Source organism: Montipora capricornis, chromosome 13 (genome assembly GCF_036669925.1).
Source record: "Montipora capricornis isolate CH-2021 chromosome 13, ASM3666992v2, whole genome shotgun sequence".
In the NCBI taxonomy this organism is placed as follows: Eukaryota; Metazoa; Cnidaria; class Anthozoa; order Scleractinia; family Acroporidae; genus Montipora; species Montipora capricornis.
In genome coordinates, this window is record NC_090895.1 from 33,017,779 (window position 1) to 33,037,069 (window position 19,291).

Consider the following 19,291-nt stretch of genomic DNA (forward strand, 5'->3'; position numbering starts at 1 on the left):
TATTTGATCACCTGGCCCCAGTGGTTCGAACGATGGATAGCGCTAACCACCGGATAAATCAGTATCAAGCGGATAAACACTAGCAAAACCAATTGAGTTATCCAGTGGATAGTGATTTATCCGGCGGATAGCCGCGCCATCCATCGTTTGAACAACTGGGGCCCGGAATATACTTGGGACATTTAAACGTATTTGGTACGGATAAACAGGAAAACATGAACCATCCGAATCCCCCGCGAAAAAAATTAAATGCCAGGTGCAAGGGGAAGTCGAAATTTTTGATTTGACCAGTGCTTATTCGCTGAACACCTGCGACGATTTCTATAGTAACAAATGAACAGAGGTCACTCTTTTACCAGCGTCTTTTGAAATGGCACAACTGACTTGTGGCGGCTTTTACGAAGTCACCTCCCTGCAGCAATTTGGGGGACAAACCAACTCTTCGCTAACTGTTAAATAACTCAGTTGGTTGAGCACCGGGCTGTCAAGCGGGAGGTCGTAGGTCCCGTCTCACAGCCCTTGTTCATTAACTCTGTGGGACGTGAAAGATCCCACACACTATTCGAAAAGAGTAGAGCACAGGTGATGTCGTCGGCTTGGCAGGATTAGCTTGAAGGGCTTCTGTGTAAATGAGACCACAACTGTGTATAACAGCCAGCAGCCAAAAGTCAGGCTACTTAGTGTGCTGGGGCCTCACCAAAACAAAATAAAAACCTTCCAGCATTTTTCCTGACTTGACAGACTGTTCACTGACCCGGCAAACCCCATCATTGAATTACCGAAGATGTCGTCCATGCTAAGTTAAAAGCTGCAAAGTGGATACCTGTCTACTACAAAGGCCTCGAGCAGGTTCACATCTCGGACGAGATCAACTTCGTATTTCTTCCGAAAGAAAGGAAGCAGAGAGACAGACTGAAGAAAATCATCGATAACATTTAGGACCTGTCAAGGTGGAAGGATTATTTCACCCTTTCACGCACAATAATAAATTGGAACATATTAACTTGAACTCTATTTTACATTTATTTTCCTGGACTTCTTTCTCGTCAGGATTTTTTACAAAAGCAAATCTCAATGGGAATAACACAGGACAAGTCACGTGTAAGAAATTGTTCGAGAATTCAACTGTTAGAGTGTGAAAACCAAAGGAGGTCGCTGATCGATCTATACGTTAAGACGTCCCACTTCAGGTTGCCTTTCACCGAAACAATTCATAGTGGAACTTAACTATAATTACACTATGAAATGTTGTTAATCATGTCAGCTCGAACTTCAATACAGCAGAAAAACTAATACGACGGTAAAACGACCCCGAAAATTTAAAGTTTAAGTGTCACGGTTCTTTTTATCCTTCCTGTCTTTCGTCAGTTCGCACGAGGTTTTCTGCGCTTGGTCTTGGTCACACGGGTACTGAGCTGCGACTGGTGTTTCCGTTTTTGGGGTAACACTAAACTAAGTTTTAAGATGATTACAAGGGCGGACTAGTCATGTGCATGGTTCTTTGACCAGATGCATCATTATTGCCACATTCACCAAACAGAGGCAAGACAACATAAAAATTTTGACGCCTGGCGGAATGTCTCCAATATTTTGCGCAAGTCTGTAACTTTTACGAAGATATGAATTGTTCGTTCCATTGACGCCTATATGAAAGATAAAATCACTGCGGAAGAAACGAGGAGAAACTTCACCGTCACAGTGCCATTTTTCTTCCTTCAAGACTAATACCAACAGCTCTCTGTGAGCCTTGGTTCAAGAGTTTCTTTTTATCATCGAACTTCCTCTTCTGCTTTTCGTATCTGTTCATAGACTTTTGTGGTTTCTGGAAAAAAAAGGAAAGATTTGGGATGAAAACTAATGAAGCGATTGAGATTGCAACGGTTAGCAGATCTTTCACCATTTTGTCAACCAATGAGAGGCAAAACAATAATGGCGACGATACTCCCACATTTTCTCGCACTTTAATTCGAATTCTGATTGGTTAATCACGCTATGTTAGTTAGCTGCTGCAGGTCAAAGTGATTACTGCAAGGGATATGATTGCGCACAAACAAATGCTCACCTAGTTTTACGAAATGGCGATCCTAAAGAATTTGGTGACAAGCTGTGATTCAAATACTAGAGATTCGTTCTGGACTGCGAAACGCTTTACCCACGCTTTTTTTGCAAAACGAGGCAACCAGGAAGGAGGTGAATGAGAATGGAAAGAGATTGGTGTTTCAGGAATGCATAATAAGGGTCTTTCAGAACAAGATCCAGACAAGACGACAATCCTTTCGACGCTTTATTTAAGAAAAAAGTTTGAAAATCGAATTGCCACTCACCTTGTTGAAATCCATCCTCTCTAATGCGCTCTGTGGTCGGACAACGTAATCCTTGTTAGACGGCATTGGAACGCGAGCACGCATCACAAAACCTTTGTCGCCTGGTCTAACAGCTCTGATAAGAGAAATGAAACAACGTTCACCAAAACACGTGAGATCGTATGACCCTTTAACATTTTGTATCAACTGGGTAGATAGCAAATGGAAATTCCGTTTAGCCTTTCTCCCCCACTCAAAACCCTTCTTCAAAGAAAGTAGAAGAGATTTTGTGCATGAGTTTTCCAAAACTAAGTCTATGTACTTACTTTTTCTCGTTTTGTAACGCAGAATCTATAGATTTGGGCGTCTTCCCGCCGTCGCTATCAACTGAACTGAAGAATATGGGAAAACACACCATTAAATAACGAACGCTTTATAATATGTGCCTTTATCATACCCAAAACCCTAAAGGTTGGGGAACCAATCTGGAAAATAATTGGAATTTTACAAGTGGGTAGTTTCCCTTTCTGTTTATATTTTGATAGGGGCGAAAGGAGGCTTTGGTTTGGTTCACTACGCTCCTAGTGACCATACACCAGCGTGAAAAAACTATTGGCAGTAACTTTAACTTTGTGATACCACTAAACCCCGGAAGTCTTGTATATTCACTGAATTGGAACATACACAGAGTTATCGTAAACCTATTTTGGTTTATCCAACTGTAAAACTTCCGAAATTCCGCAAGAAAGTAAGACCCGCGTTCCATTTGCCTTCCCTTCCCATGTAGTTTATCTACCGCCAAATTTTAGTGCAAATGGAACGCGGGATCGATATGTTAGTTCATATTTGGGAGTTATTCACACTGAGTACTCATTCAATTGCTTGTAAATTGTCAACAACTTACTGTCTTCTGCTATCTGCAGGAGGGACAGAGGATAGTGCATTCAAGAATTGGCACCCAAATGATGAAAGGGACACAGGTTGTTCCGCCCCACAGTATTCTGACGACCTTCATATGATAGCGAACTAACTCTACCTCTGATTTTTCATCACTTAAATCAGTGCTTAGACATAATCATTGAAATAAGTGCTTTAAGACACAATAACAGGGAGCTTACGCCACAGGACGGCAGAATGACGAAAAAATGTCGCGTAGATTGGGAATACAGAGTCTCGCGCGACATTTTTATGTCATTCTGGCTTCCTGAGTCTTCCAGCCGTCCTGTGGCGTAAGCTCCCTAATATGAGAGGCGGATCGAGTCTGGGAAGGAACGACCCGTTACCGATGAAAGTACTCGGCAAAATTGAATCCGTGCCTTGGGAGGATAGGGAAGTAACAGTTGCCCAGTACTGCCTAGGGAGGCAGTGTGGCCCAGTGGTTAGAGCGCTTGCCTTGAGATCCGGAGATCCCGGGTTCAAGACCCGTTCTGACCACTCGTTGAATTTGATCCTGGTAGTCCCTGGTTCAACTTCCCAGCTGCACTTGTAAATAGCCAACTGGTTCGCCTCCAGCCAGTTGGGATTCTTAACAGTTGTTGTTGTTCTGTTCTGTCGTTTCGTTGTGTTTCATTGGCCCTGAAAAGCCCCTATGGGGAGCGGTCAATTAAGTATGTATTGTATGTCTACGTGTTCATACTCAGGGCCACTATACTGTACCTCAAACGTCTTTTCTTGGACATATTTTGGTAATCACGTTCTTCTCTCTCCTCTCGACTGAGCGACTTGAAGTTTGACGTGACACCGAATATTGGACGCGCCCAATCATCTACAAGAGATGTTTCAATCATCCGTCAGTTGAGGATAGTACACAAAATCACCCCTCACATTAAGCATTGAGTTTCTGGTCAAGTTATCCTTAAGTGCTTCGATTATTAAGAAAAAGTCAATTAGACCCATCTTCATACTCACTGATGAGTTTCCCAGCTATTTTCTTGTTCTCTCTTGTTTCTTTTGGGTGTCGACATAAGTACATCACAGCCTTACCTATGCCACTCATTTTAAGCGCTCTTCCGTCCATTGGAGGAAACTAAAACACAAAGGAATCACGTTCAGGTTTATTGCCTGGCTTGGATGAAAATCGCAGCTAGACTCTTACCTCAGACAGAACTTTGAGTAAACCTTCTCGAATCTGCAGATGTGGCAATGAGCTATCGGGCAAAGGACTGATCCACTCCTACAAATTATAATACAGCAAAAAATCGGTGAACTAAATCGGTTTTCTCCTTCATACCAAAATTACTGTCCCTGGTAACCTTTGTTGACTAATTCGTTCTCTGATGAAGTATGTCCCCGCATGCTACCAGGCATGCAGTCACCCTTACTGAGCAAAAAAGAAGAAAGAAAAAATGCCTTTTGTACTAACCTTCAAGACATTTAATACTCCAAGATCAAGAAACGTCATTTGCAAATCAGCCCTAAAAATATCACATATAACTATTATATTATACATTTCTTTCAGAACTATGAGTTGTTCCTCTCTAGTGCTGCATACTTTGGTTGTAACAGCAAGGCTAATAGGTTCAACATGGAAGAAATCAGATTTCCTCTCTCAAATTTAAATTGGCATGGAAGGTATATACCCAGGAGTATACCCTGGTAGATACCCAGGAGTATACTTCCAATCTACAAAATATTAATGTCTCTCAAAATAATTATCTGAATGAACTAGAGCCTTTTTTAGTTACAAAGTTCTGATTCTTACGTATTCAAAACAGGGTTTTCGTCTATCAATGTTTACAAAGTGATGCCTTCTATAACGAAGATGCATCCTTACTTGTGAAGATGTTTCAAAACACTTGGAAGCATTTTAAGTTTTTTAGTGGCAGCTTGCTTTTCCCCATTCAACATTCGGTCCTCCTGAAAACATAAAAGAAAGGCTTCAATAGAAGAATTGCTGGTTTTATAATATTTAACTATCAAAGGGTAACTTAGCCAAATGGGACAAGGCTATGAATATTTCAAACCTGTATTCGGAACTATTGAACATGTGCAATTACACTGAAAGGACTGGTATAGCATAGAACTCAAAAATATTGTTTTTAGGGTAGTGTTCACTTTTTCTGTTGTACATATAGTTTATGTTCATTGGTGTCCACTGTTTGCAGAATGAATTTCAGGGGCATACTCAAGTGTAATGGTGATGATGATGATGAGGATGACGCTGACGACAAGTGGTGGTGGTGGTGATGAGGACTATCAATAATTCTAATTATTATTATTATTTGAGCATTTGGTGGGCTCCTTTTTTTTTGGATTTGCTCTGACTAAGGGCTAACGCTCGAAACGTCAGCTTTTAGAATCTCTGTACGGTGGCTAATTTATATTATCAACTCTGTTGATAAAACCAAATTTTTGTATACTACTTCCCCACCGACACAGCACCACAGTTTCTTTAGAAACTACCCCCTTCATTCTTTTTTAAGTGATTACCAGAGACTCTTGACCTGCTCAATACATTTGCACACCAACACCACAATAATCCTTTCACTCTTGAACTGATCCCTACTGACGAGTAAATATTATTGTTTGGCATTACAAGTACTCTTAGGGGGAAAAGGGTTAATCTGTTATTTCCGCCCCTTGACGTTTGACTATGGATAGCCATAGGAAACCCCCCTCTTTTACACATAATGCTAACAACATGTAGCATCCTAGTTTGGTCTATTACCTCTGATGCTTCTTTCATCTGTGAGATCATTCGTGCTATAGCATCATCACTGTCATTTATGATGTCAACATTCTGAAAAAAAAATGAGCAACCAAAAAGGTAGTTTCCACAAACCTCTTTCAAATTAACAGTTGAAGTTTGTTCACTTAGTCAGTGATAGAAACTCGGTTTGCTAGTAATAGCTGAAGAGAGAATTACAATCACCAGATCAAGAATAATAACATCAAGGGCTATTAATCTTGACTTTTGTTGCCTTGTCTGGGTGAGGCACTACCCAAAAAGCTCTAATTCCTGCAAAATTGGGCCAAGCACACTGTAATAGGCTACTCTACACACAGCAATTTTACCTTCCGTTTTCTTCTAAAAGTTCTGTTCATCTGTAGACAACAGCAAGAGAGATGAAACAAAATCAATACCATTGTTTAAAAGTCACAGGGTGAAAGACATCACTTTATTATATAAACACCACTGAAATAACAAGTGAGCTTTCGCGTGAAAACATGATATCTTCACAGTGAAAAGATCGCTGTTGCTATGGTTACATATGAAAATCGCGCCTTTCGATGCCTTTCGTGAAATGATTTAGTATTTCATTGTTGTTTATATAATAAACAGAATATTACATGGCAGCTTGGAGATCTGAATTAATTTCTCTTCTCGTTTTGAAAAATATTTCACTTGTTCGCTGCGCTCACTCGTGAAATATTTTTCAACACTCTAAGAGAAATTTCGTATATCCGCGCGGCCATGTAATATCCTCTATCTATTATATCTAGCATATTGGCGGTGATTGTACATGCTGTATATTCTGAAATATGAGGGGTACCCTTAAAAGAATAATAAACTAAATTGGTGCAAAAGGCTGAGAGAAAGACCTTAGCATTATCAGTAGGGAACACACATACAAATACTGGTAAAAGAAATTAAAATGCCACAATATTAAGCTTACGTATGCATAAGTAAATATTAAATATTCTCACCTCCTTTTTCTTCTGGATCATAAGATCAAAGTCTGATACAAAACTAAAAAAGGGAGGTAAAAAGAATGACTAATATACCTTCTAACCCTTAAAAAATTCACTAGAAATGTACAGTTCGAGAAAATACTTGAACCTACCCCAAGGAAGGACAATAAAAACTCCTAGGGAAGGGGGGAGGGGGTTACAAAAGAAAACTGTGAAGTTAAGATAGACTTTCAACACTGACCAAAAAACTTCCATGAGAATAGTATAGATATTTTGAGGACATGTACAATAATTAATGCATATTGTTTTAAATGTGTTTATATAATAAGCTCAGTATAATGCACACATTTTGGTTCTCATCTATGATCTATTAGAGGAAAGATACACACCTGATTTAATTATTTATTATGGAAAACGAAATTAATAGCCTGTCTGTCTGGGTCTGTTCAGTAATAGATCACAGATGACATCAGAATGTGGTAAGAACAAAAAAGTGGCCCAAGTGTGTCACAGATGTTCTTACCACATTTTGATGTCTTCTGTGATCTTTTACTAAACATACGCATGGCCACATGGAATCTATTTGTTAAATAGTTCTGATTGTCTTTGGATTTCTGTCTCCACCCTGTTCCCCTGCCTGGCACCCACCCCCTACTACTCAGGGTTTCTCTCACTGAGGACATAATAAAATCATTTTATGCCTCTTACTGCCGAAGTTTAATGGAATATGGCAAGTATCAGCTCATGGATGCATTTGCTTCTCATTCAGACAAAAAAAATTGTAATGGAAAAAAAGGCAAAAAGTGCCATCGCCTTTATGGACTGAAAAAATCTATGCAAGGGTGATTGTTATAATTATTATTTGGCAATTACATCAATAAGGAAAGCACTCCGTGAGGTCAAGACATCAAGTTTAATGTAGTATCGGAATAATGCAATGATACAGTCAAAGCTCTCATACACAGATCTATCTTCCAAGTCATCCTCACTGTTGCCGTCCTCTTCGTTAGCACCTTTAGGTTTTGGCACTGTCATTTTTTCCAAATCATTGTCTTGAGAACCCTTAGCCTCTTCATCATCCGCCTCTGACCCAAGAGACGCAGAGTGTTGCTTCCTGTCACGAGCTTCAAACAAACAAAACAAGAGATATTCATCAAACTAAGTTTGTATTATTGATTTGACACAAATGCAATGTTTGAGGATATACCTCCTTTCTTCTTTTTTGTCACTTCAATATCTTCTTGACCAAACCCCTAAAAGACAAGCCAGACCGGATAAACAAGAATATAATATTACTGTTCCAAGCCATTTCAAAAACTCCTCTGTTAAAGGCTTCACACAAAAATTCACAGGAGCTTTCCAGTAAGTCAAACTTTCTAATATTGAAAGTCAAACATAACAGTCAGTTTGGGTTTGTCCCAAGAAGAATATTATTGTCATCATCATCATTAATATTATTATTATTCACCTCTGTATGAATCAACATCAGTATGTAATGCTACACTGATATTATTGTTTCAATGTTCTCTTTTTAAAAGAAAGCATCCACTGGTTCACCAGTTTTTTGTTTAGTCTTTGAGACGTTCTTTTCTGGTGATAAACTTAATTTGTACTTTTAATGATGTCTTAGCCACAATATTTTAGTTTTATCATTATCCCTACCACAAACTCTTCTTCCTCATCACTGGCTCCAAAAATATCAGCAATAAGCTGTTCACCAGCCTCTTCATCAGGCTCTGAGCTGAAGTGCAAGTTAAATTACTGCATCTTAGTTGTTACCTCAGGCTAATAAGCAGTCAAAAATTATGACCCTTCATTGACCCCTGGGATTGAGACTTACATGTACTCTGTCTAACTCCAGACAATTTTACTCATCAACTGGGAGCTTCCTAGGGCATTTGAGGTGTCAGTGGGTTAAAAGATAGATGTAAGCTTGAAAAAATCTGGGTGCTTCCATACACCATAACCCCCTTTTGCTAAACTAAATAATTCCCCTACCTGTAGAGAAACATATTCAGGATAATCAATAAAATTTCTAAATAATATATATATTTATTATATGACTAGCTCCGTGAGTGGGCAAGATGAACCAAATCGCGCACTGTGATTGGCTACTCAAGCAGGCAAGATGGAGCTATCTTGCCCGCTCGGGATTTCTCACTAGGTCCCGCAAGATCAAAGATCATTTTTTGGTGTTTTAAGTCATATAATAAATCCTTTATTGACCAAGCTTGTTCAGTCAAGATGGCTGGATATTGGCCTTGTTCTTTTTTTGCGTGTTTATGGACCTTGACTTCGTCTTAGTCCATAAACACACAAAAAAAGAACTTGGCCAATATCCAGCCGTCTTGACTGAACAAGCTTGGTCAATAACCCAAATAATTATATAATAGTCCTTACCCATCTTCATCTTGTTCAACTTGTTGTTCTCCAACCGTTTTCTCCTCTTTGGCTTCTTCTTCATCACCAGCTCTTTGATCTGTACAGTTTTCATCAAGACAAGAAAAGCAAACAATGAAAACAGTAAGTATCAGTAGGGCCGTTTATACGAGAGAAAATAAGCCGCGGCTAACTCTGGCCGCGGCTTACGTAAGCCGCGAACACCCGGTATAAATGGTACAAAATCTACGTTCACGGCTTTCTCAAGCCGCGGCTTATCATGGCTGGGGAGTTTATACTCGTATAAATAGTTCCTTTCGCGGCTTACCTAAGCCGTGGCCAGAGTTAGCTTATTTTCTAAACGGCCCTAGTGTCCCTTTTTACAATCATTATTTCCCCAATAAAGGATATAAATAATTCTCATTGCTTTGGTTGACTTCACCATTAGCAGGAATTATTTTCCTTCACGGAATGTGGTTGTTGGTGACTGACTTGTTACTTATCTTCAGAGTTACTGGTAATTCAGTCATTTGTTTTCTTCAAGGATTTGTTGTGCAGTGATCACATGACGAGATCTACAAAGTCTATAAAATGGCTTGATGATGGCAAAACTCTTCACAAATTTGACAACTAGAAGATCAGCGATCTTTTGCAAAAGAAAGGTAAACATAAGAGTACAAGGTTTAGGGTTTAAAGAAAATAACACATCGGAGTCATAAGCAAGTTTTCTGATTTTAAGTCCTATTCTGTATTTCATAGTTCAATTTAAAACCACATTGATGAAGTAGCAAGAAGAAAGGAAACAATAAACCAATTGGAATACACAAGAAAAAACATCATGGAGATTGGGTTTATAATTCTGCACCTGCATAGACTGCCAGCAGTCCCTTTTAAGTCAGTGGAGCCGCCCCCTTTAGTCACGCAAGTGAGCAGAAGAGCTGAGGGGAAAATGGAGAGCAACAGAAATGCAATACATTTTGCTCTCTCCCCATTCTCCCCTTGGCTATTTGGTTTGGCTTGCTTGACTAAGGCAGGCTGCTCGACTGACTTAGCACCTGCAAGAATTCAACATCAAGTTTATTAGAAAACGGATTCACACAAACAACAGAGACCACACAACCCTGCAAATAGCAATCACTAGTCTGGAAAAAAAGGAAAGGAAAAAAACAGAAAGGTATGTACAAGTAAAAAAATCTTGATGAAAGATTTGATAGTTATGCGAATTAAGTACTGTTGGATGTTTCTCATAAAAGTTCACAGTTTCATTTGATCATAGAGATGGAGTCAGAGTCAAAATCAGAAATATAGTTACTTCAACTCACATTAGGGACTTTAAGATCTGCGAAGCGACGGTAACGAAAACGTCATTTAAAATTGCAAGTTCAGGTTTATTAATCTTTTTCGTCGTTATGTCGGCTTTTCTAACTTCTAAAAACTAGTGTTACTCCCCAGGAACTGAATTAGGAGGTGCGGTATTGAATCTACGACAGAAAATTCAAATTCGCTGCCTTTTGTTCACGTTCTCCGTAAAACTTGAGAATTCGTCATTTCACGTCGCAGATATGCCGAAAACGTGAAAGAAATGTACAAAAATGAAAAATGCACGTGCACAGCGTGCAAAGCTATTGTTTTTGCTCATTAAATATGCAAAATTTGTGACGTTTTCGTTGCCGTCGCGTCATAGATCTTAAACTCCCTATTGCCTCAAGCTGGACAACTCTGCTTGCATCTTTATTATTCAGTTATTACTAGATCATAAGTACCCTTAACCCATGGACTCCTAAAGCGACCCCCAGTGATGAGTGAAATAGTCTAGACTCACTCATAAGAGGGAATGGATTTAGGGCCCAATAATTTCCCTGGTGAAAACTACCCTAAAAAATATATTTCCTTTTCTCTTGTTTCACAACAGAATGGAAACAAGTGAAAAGAGAAAAGCCAACTTCAGAAAGGTTTCACCTGTTTACAAAAACTGTCTTATCATGGTACAAATACCTATTGTCTCCCCTTTTGCATCTTGTTGGATATCAGGAAGAAGATTAGACACATCACTCTTAAGAATGTCATCAACAATATCTGATTCTGTTCCTGAGAGACCTAGTCCAAGGGGTGAAATTGGCATTTCCAACTCATCGTCTGTCCCTGCGCCAGAAGAAATCCTTTGAATTCTTTCACTTGTATCACCTGGCTCATTTGAATTTTCAACAGTTTGTCCTTCGGCTTCATCGATATTTTCAGCTGCTTTTTCTGTAATGCCTGGCTGTTCCGAAAAATCATGTTTGTCTTTGATATTATGTTCTTTTGTGCTATCTTTTAATTCTGTCGTTGTTTCCGTGCGATTATTTGAAGCCATTGAGATAGATTCTTTATCTGTTACAGTGGTCTCCCCACCGACTTTTTCGGAGCTGATTTCATCTCCTTCAACGCCTTCTGCTATTGAGGAAACCGGTGATATTTCTTGATCGTAAAGAGGACTACCTTGTGGTTGATCAAGTTTGCTCTCTTTTGAAGTGTCTTCTTTTTTGGCTTTCCCCATGGGAACAGGAGAACCTGCACCAACCATTTCTTCAACACCTTCAGATTCTTTTAAAGGGCCTTCACCCACTGTCGTTTCCTCGTGTTCGTTGTCTGAAATATCACTAAACCCCGGCGCGTCTGGGGAATCTCCTCCATGATGGATTTCAGGGGTCGGGGGTTTTTCGAGATCTTCGTTTTCAGAATCGATGTCTTCGAAGGGATCTCTAACGTTGTCTGTCATTTCTCTAATGAATAAAGTCTTTGCTAAAAGTTAAAAAATGTTCCAATCCTTCTCCTTTCATACAGGAGAGGCTTCAAAACTGAAGCAGAACTCCAAATAAAAACGAATGTAACTTATATTTCGGCTTAGCATCCAAGCCTTTTTAGGATGACAGCAGAAGACTGGATCGTGGTAACATATACCACGCGACCCTCCATCTGATCGATAAATCGGAGTCTTTTCATTATCAGAGCCCGGTTGTTCGAAAGCCGATTAACTTAATCCAGGATTAGCGTAAACTTTTGTTTCGTGTTCTCAACTTTTTGGTGAAAGTTTCTTCTGACTATTCTTGTTTTTCAAGATTGACTTCTTCTAATGTAAGGTTTTACCGAATATCAGCGATGAACAACATCTGGGAGTAGACAAATAAACTCCTTGGTTAATTTTTAATCTGGGATTAACGTTAATCGGCTTTTGAACAACCGGGCCCAGATGATTATCAGTATTCAGATCATTCTAAGTTTATATTCAAATTCATGGATCAGCTTTCGTTTCGTTCGTTGCTTCTTTGCTACCGATTTTACACAGAGGCACCCAACGACCAATTTGTTGTAAAATGTATTATTATACCCCAGTTAATGAAAATAAATGTTATTAAGGCATCTTCAGGTGTTTTTCAGTGTTGCTGGGAAAACATTATCTGTTCCTTTTTCCCAGCAAGACACACAAGAAATTTCCCAGCCAGCTAGATAAAATTGGTTGGTTTCTCAGCCAGCTGATCAAATTTATTTCCCAGCCAGGAATTCCGCGCGCTTTCAAATCCATCGATCCAAAACGACCGAACAAAAGCGACAAAACCGGGACAAAACAGGTTTTTTTTCCGCAAACGCAATCACTCTGACCAGCCGTCGTATGTTTGGGAGAGGGAAGGGGTTCCTTTTTTTTTTTTTTTTTTAGTCGTCCTCAGCCTTCAGAGTTTCTACAGCCAGCTCGGATTGAAATGCTAGAAAAAGTCAGTAATTCCCAGGCAAAACCTCTATCAATAACAAAATTTCCCAGCCAGCTCATCGAAACACCTGTATCTTTGCCAGCCAGCAAGATTCCTCTGGGGAACAGATAATGTGAGGAACAGATTCGTTGGGTGCCCCTGTTTACACAACCTGACAGCGCTCTCTTCGACCATATGTACTCCAAGCTCAAGGAGTATCGTTATTGCGTTACATAAATTTTATAAGGGTTTCAGTATCGGGAATTTAGCGATCGTTATTTAGAGCATTAAAATTGAAATAAAAACATACCAGAATTTCTCACCTTGCCTCCTTATCTTATTTATGGTATGTTCTTACTATTTCTGGTCGTTTCAGCGCGATTTTAGGGAGTTTTAGTTCTAGTTTTAGTTCTAGTTTAAGTATTAGTTTTAGTTCTAGCTCACGTGTCTTGTTCCTCGATATTCAGATATTACACCAGTCCTCGCGCTGCTTCACTGGCTTCCCATCAGACACAGAATTGAATTTAAAATTCAAGCCTCGACATGGTTTGGCGCCGAACTATACTTGTGAACTGTTAAGTGAAAAACCGTAAGGAAATACATTCCCTCAGATCTGCAGATGAGAAGCATTTGTTGGCCATACCCAGGACGAAGTCTAAGACGCTAGGTGACAGGGCATTCTTCCATGCTGCCCCAACCATATGGAACTCTCTTCCACTCGAAATTAGACGGAGCCCAAATATTCAAGTATTTAAAAATAGGCTAAAGACATTTCTTTTTAAAAAAGCTTGTCATTGACTTGAACTATTTTATGAGCTATTTTATTGACATTATAAACTATGTTTTTTGTTTTTGCAATATAATGAACTGTAGTTAAATTTAACATTATTTTTAGTTTGCATTGAAAAGCGCTCTTGAGTACTTTAGTAGTTTTGAGCGCTATCATAAGTATCATACATTATTATTATATTATTACCGTTTCTCTCTTATATATATCATTCCCCAAGGTTGGTTACTTGCTGGCGGCGGTTTCGCATATCCATCGAAGGAAATCAGCCGTAAATTCACGAACGCTCAGGTCGCCTCCAGATTTAGCCCAGTGCACGTTAAAATCCTTCTCTAACTAATGCCTTTCTCTATCGGACAAAAACAGCCGCGGTGCGGGAATGTCGCGTCTCGCTAATCTAACGGCTCCTTTCCGTCGAAGACTGTCGGCAATGCTATGCCACGAAGTTCTGTGCTCGGCCTTTGGAAAACACCTTACCGACCGGGCCCAAGGTTCAAATTTGTTATACACCGGCCGGGCCCGGTTGTTCGAAAGCCGATTAACTTAATCCAGGATTAGCGTAAACTTTGGTTTATTTTTTTCAACTTTTCAGTGCAAGTTTCTTTTGCATATTTTTGGTTTTCAAGATTGACTTCCTCTAATGTAAAATTTTGCCAAATATCAGCGTTGTACAATATTTGGGAGTAGAGAAACAAACTCCTTGGTAATTTTTCTAATCTGGGATTAGCGTTAATCGGCTTTCGAACAACCGGGCCCCGCCGGCTGGGCAACGATGTCAGTGACAGGTACACTGTAAAACAAACTGAATGTTTATGTTTTGTTTGCGAAACATCTTTATTATGCATTAGCATTTCCCCGAGCTTCGTCCTCAGTACTTTCCTGAGAAGGGCCTCACTTTATACCTGTCACTGAGCATAAAGCCTCGTCGCGCACCCTGTGTGTAACAAATTTGAACGTTGGGCCCGGTCGGTAAGGTGTTTTTCAACGGTTTCCGAACCAAGAAAGTTGCAACGGGCAAAATCAGCCCACTTCGCCGCTTTTCAATTCCTTTCCGTGAAAGTTTGTCTGATATAAGGATTGAAATATGTAGCAGCACTATCATCCTTGGTCTCAGAGGAATTTCGGGTCGATTTGAGTTTTTGGAAGAATTTTACAGCAGCTTGTGTTTCCGACTGCTTCATCGGAGTTGACCCTGAAATATATAGAGAGAAAACAGCGAACCTACAACCAACTGGATTAGCCCAGAAATGGCCAAAGTACGCAACAAAAACACTGATAAGGTATCGAGAAGATAAGGTAAGGCATTTTTGTTCGATTCATGTTCCTTATTTTCGACTCCTAAACACGTTTTCAAATTCCTATACAAACGCTTATAATTTTAACTGATCGTGATGCTCAAATTACATTGTTAGCTTGGGATACCTGTGCTTCGACAATCCGCTGGTATTTAATAAAAGGTAGAGCTCATTGACATTGTTACTTCTGGAAAATGGTTTTAACGCAGGAATTTTAATACATGTCTTGAATGGATTTCATCGTCCGGGTGAATGTAGAACTCTCAGAAAAAGGTAACTGTAGTGCTAGCAATCCTAAGAGCTATGCAAGCATTTGTTAATTGGTATGGAAATAGGCACACACAAGAGAAAAATCTACGACCAACGTGGGAATAGACCATTTTACAGTTCTGCGCTCATTTACCAGGCCTTTGAATAAAAGCGAGGCTGGAGTTCACCTTGCTTTGATACAAACCTCACTGCTTTTCTCGTGTACTCGTTAGCATTAAAACAACACGCTTTACATTCGATCATTGCTAGGGATAATTGATCATTGCTAAGGACGGTTGATCAGTACTGAGGACTGTGGATCAATGCTGGGGAGAATTGATAAGGGCATGGTATAGAGAGTGATGGGCGACTATCGGTACATAATGTGTCCCCATACGTGGCGTACTTACCACACTTGGGTGCCCGACCGCTGGTCAAGGGAACGACGACTCTAGGAACGAGAGTATGTCTTTCTTTGTTATATGGAATTCGGGTTGTAAAATATTATCTCATCGATCATGCGCAAGCTAGATCGAAAAACCTTTAACAAGATAAAAGGTGCACACCAAAGTAATTTCCAATATCTCTAGTTTGAAGGATGATATCAAGATTAATGATGAAATGGTATATGAAATGAATCATATATAAACTGCGGATATGAAATCAAGTGAAGCTATGATCTTCGCAGTTATGAACGCAATTTATTCAATTGCGTAGAGAAGCCTGAAAAATTCAGAACTTCAACGGGGTTTGAACCCGTGACCTCGCGATTCCGGTGCGACGCTCTAACCAACTGAGCTATGAAGCCACTGACGTTGGGAGCTGGTCATTTGTGGGTTCTGATGGTCCCGTGAGGAATGAATCAATGATGAAATGGTATATGAAATGAATCATATATGAACTGCGGATATGAAATCAAGTGAAGCTATGATCTTCACAGTATGAACCCACAAATGACCATTAACGTCAGTGGCTTCATAGCTCAGTTGGTTAAAGCGTCGCACCGGAATCGCGAGGTCACGGGTTCAAACCCCGTTGAAGTCCTGAAATTTTCAGGCTTCTCTACGCAATTGTATAAATTGCGTTCATAACTGCGAAGATCATAGCTTCACTTGATACTTCAAGATTGTAACCACTATCTCAAAAGTACTCTATCACAATATAAGTAGCAACACGGGAAAGCACTGCTCATTAGCTTTTATCCAAACACGTATACACTTAATAGCATTTCACCCTCAAAATCCATTCTTAGGGCACCAGCCCCTCGTGTAGAAAAGTAAAAGAACCACGTGATATTACTGTGAATTAAATGCGTACATATTAGATTTTGTCAGGAGTCCGTGGGCTACTGATTGAATTCAGAATCCCAACAGGATAATGGTCTACAAACTTTGTAAGATTGCCGAAAATAGAAATCGATTTCTATGATTTTTTCCTCTCTTTTTCTGCGCTAACAATCGTCATGCTGACATTCATCACTTTTTTAAAATTCGTGACAAAAAGGAAAACAGGAAGTGTGATCACTAAGACACCGAATACAGTTGAGAAACATCCAACTACTTTACCCAAGACTGTAAGTGGATACTGATCTCCGTATCCTACAGTGGTAATTGTATTAACAGCCCACCACAGCGCATCGGGTATGCTAGTGAATGCGTTTGTCTCTTGATAAAAACTCTCCGCGTAAAATGCAGCGCTCGCAGAGAGCACCATACTTACAGAGATAAAGATCATAAACATTCCCAGTTCTTTCATACTTGTCGAGAAAGTGAAAAGCAAAGCACGCATACCACTTGAATAACGAGAGAGTTTAAATATCCTCAGTACACGTAGCGTTCTTGCCGCTCGAAGAGCAGACAGTGGGGCTCTGGCACCTTGCATTGTAAGAAGTATGTAGTATGGTAAAACACTGATGATATCCACGACATTGAGGGTGGAGCGAAAAAATCGAAGTTTACTCGGTGAACTGCAAAATCTGACAACTAACTCTACGGTGAACCATATGTAGCAACCCATCTCAAGAGATAATAAAATCCCTGAACCGTCGCTGACAATGTTATCTTGTTCCGATGATTCAAGGCAAGGTATGGCAACTGATAAAAGAATGATAATCACGGATAAAACGGCCAACACTTTTGCGGCGTATGATGACTCTGGGTGAGAAAAAAGCAACCAAATATTACGCTGGATAAAATTATTGGGTAGTTCTTCGTCGTTCCCTGAGAGGGCACGCTCAATCTTTTCGCGCGTCGAGATGAGGTTGCTGTGAATCTGAAAAAAGCGTACCTCTTCGAAAAAAACATTTTCTGGTACAACATCAGGTCTCACCAGTCTACCATACGACTGGTAATAAAAGAGTATTGCATCGAAGGCCAGTCTGTTACGATTGAAGAAGTACTCGTCTTGTTTTTTGTCGAAATATTTTATCCGCTTAGTCGGACAGCCTAGTAGCGTATCAGGAAACCTCGATAGCGTTTCTTCTAAGGTTTCAAACATGGTTCCACTGACGTTTATCCTTATTCGTTCATTAAATGGTCTTCTTTGTGGGCGAATTATCGACAAGCAATTCTTTGAAGTCATAGTTGACTCACTTATCCTCTCCGTTTGCCTCTCACACAGTCTTTCATGCCGTTAATTAGAAATTTTGGTTGTTTTGCCGTTTTCAGACCCAGTTTAGCTATGCTGGCTTAGTGCGCTCTTAAGCTGTCATCTACAAACCACTTGCCTGTCTTCATTTCCAAGTTTTTGATGAAAAATTCGTCCTTTCAATTATCTAACTTAGTTTTGTTGTCATCGTTTCGCCTTTGATTAATTGCAATTGCATGATAATCTTGGTCTGGCGGGCTCTGATATCCACACAAGCTTTTTCTCTACCGGTATACAATTCCCCTCAGCAAACTCCAAATCAAGATGTCTTTAAGCGAGACAACATGCCTAAAAGCTGTCGATGAATTATTTACCCCATTTGACGTGTGGGATAAAGTCTTAACAGGATGAAAAGGCAAGAACCGAAAGCAATTAAAACCGAAAAAACACTGATAAAAGTTATTTTCAAGGAAGAGGGGAAATGAAAATATTGGCGCCCCCCGAAATTAACGATGTCGGTTGGAGGCCATTCACTTGTTTCACGAACTGTCAGGATTATGAACATTTATCCAAAACAAGTCCTGCTTTTGTTGGTTATTTAAATCAATGCGTATTTTGTGTCATGACGTGCGCAAGGAAATAATACAAGTTAAATAAGGAAGGTTAAAATATCTAAACGTCGGTGAAACATTGATAACTCGAAATTTAAATTGCAACAAGATCAAGACAACCAATGTCCGCTAGTCACTGTGGTTGATCCAAAATGCGACACGATTCTGTTGTTTGCGAGAAAGCATGTCACCGTCGGTTTGTGCTAATAGATGGGTATAACCAGAGAATGTGCCTCAGTACAGCTGATACATTCAAGTTAACAGTCGTTTTTCACATTGGAAATTGTCAGGATTTCAACCTGAGCAGGCAACTAAGACTGGAACATTCAGTTAGTGTTACACTGCGTATAATTTTAACTTCTGAGCAATGCTTTGCCGAGGCAGCATCAATTGAATACTTTTTACTGTTTTTACGATGATAGCTGAGATGTTTTGGTTTTCACTTTTCGTTGCGGGTGCTTGGAAAGTATATGACATTCATAAAATAATAATTAAGCGCGCAATGGAGATCCTCAAAAACTGATTTCGGTGTTATATGCTTATGTAATTTGTTAAATCTGCGTTTCATAGCCCCGGTCATAGTTGATATTTGGCAAACAAGAGATAAGCAAAAACTTGGGCAAAAACGTCGTTAGAAACCTGATGTTAGAGAGAAAAACTGATTACGAAAGGAAACAGCTGCCATGTGACTTGATTATTAGAAACCCATCAGAGAGGTATGACA

At 39.7% G+C, this 19,291-nt stretch overlaps 2 protein-coding genes across 2 annotated transcripts; both read right to left on the reverse strand.

The window, feature by feature from the left end:
• Positions 1 to 999: 999 nt before the first annotated feature.
• Positions 1,000 to 12,203, reverse strand: LOC138029024 (protein IWS1 homolog). Its single transcript, XM_068876694.1, has 16 exons — positions 11,310 to 12,203; positions 9,336 to 9,414; positions 8,598 to 8,676; positions 8,143 to 8,188; positions 7,897 to 8,059; positions 6,951 to 6,993; positions 6,318 to 6,347; positions 5,971 to 6,042; positions 5,077 to 5,159; positions 4,666 to 4,717; positions 4,399 to 4,476; positions 4,212 to 4,329; positions 3,960 to 4,068; positions 2,630 to 2,695; positions 2,325 to 2,439; positions 1,000 to 1,822 (listed from the first exon to the last, which is right to left on the reverse strand). Exons 1-16 carry the CDS (start codon positions 12,070 to 12,072, stop codon positions 1,694 to 1,696), a joined length of 2,025 nt encoding a protein of 674 aa, XP_068732795.1. The 5' UTR covers positions 12,073 to 12,203; the 3' UTR covers positions 1,000 to 1,693.
• Positions 12,204 to 16,552: 4,349 nt separating this feature from the next.
• Positions 16,553 to 18,509, reverse strand: LOC138029025 (potassium voltage-gated channel protein Shaker-like). Its single transcript, XM_068876695.1, has one exon. It carries the CDS (start codon positions 17,948 to 17,950, stop codon positions 16,793 to 16,795), a length of 1,158 nt encoding a protein of 385 aa, XP_068732796.1. The 5' UTR covers positions 17,951 to 18,509; the 3' UTR covers positions 16,553 to 16,792.
• Between the last annotated feature and the right edge of the window lie 782 nt (positions 18,510 to 19,291).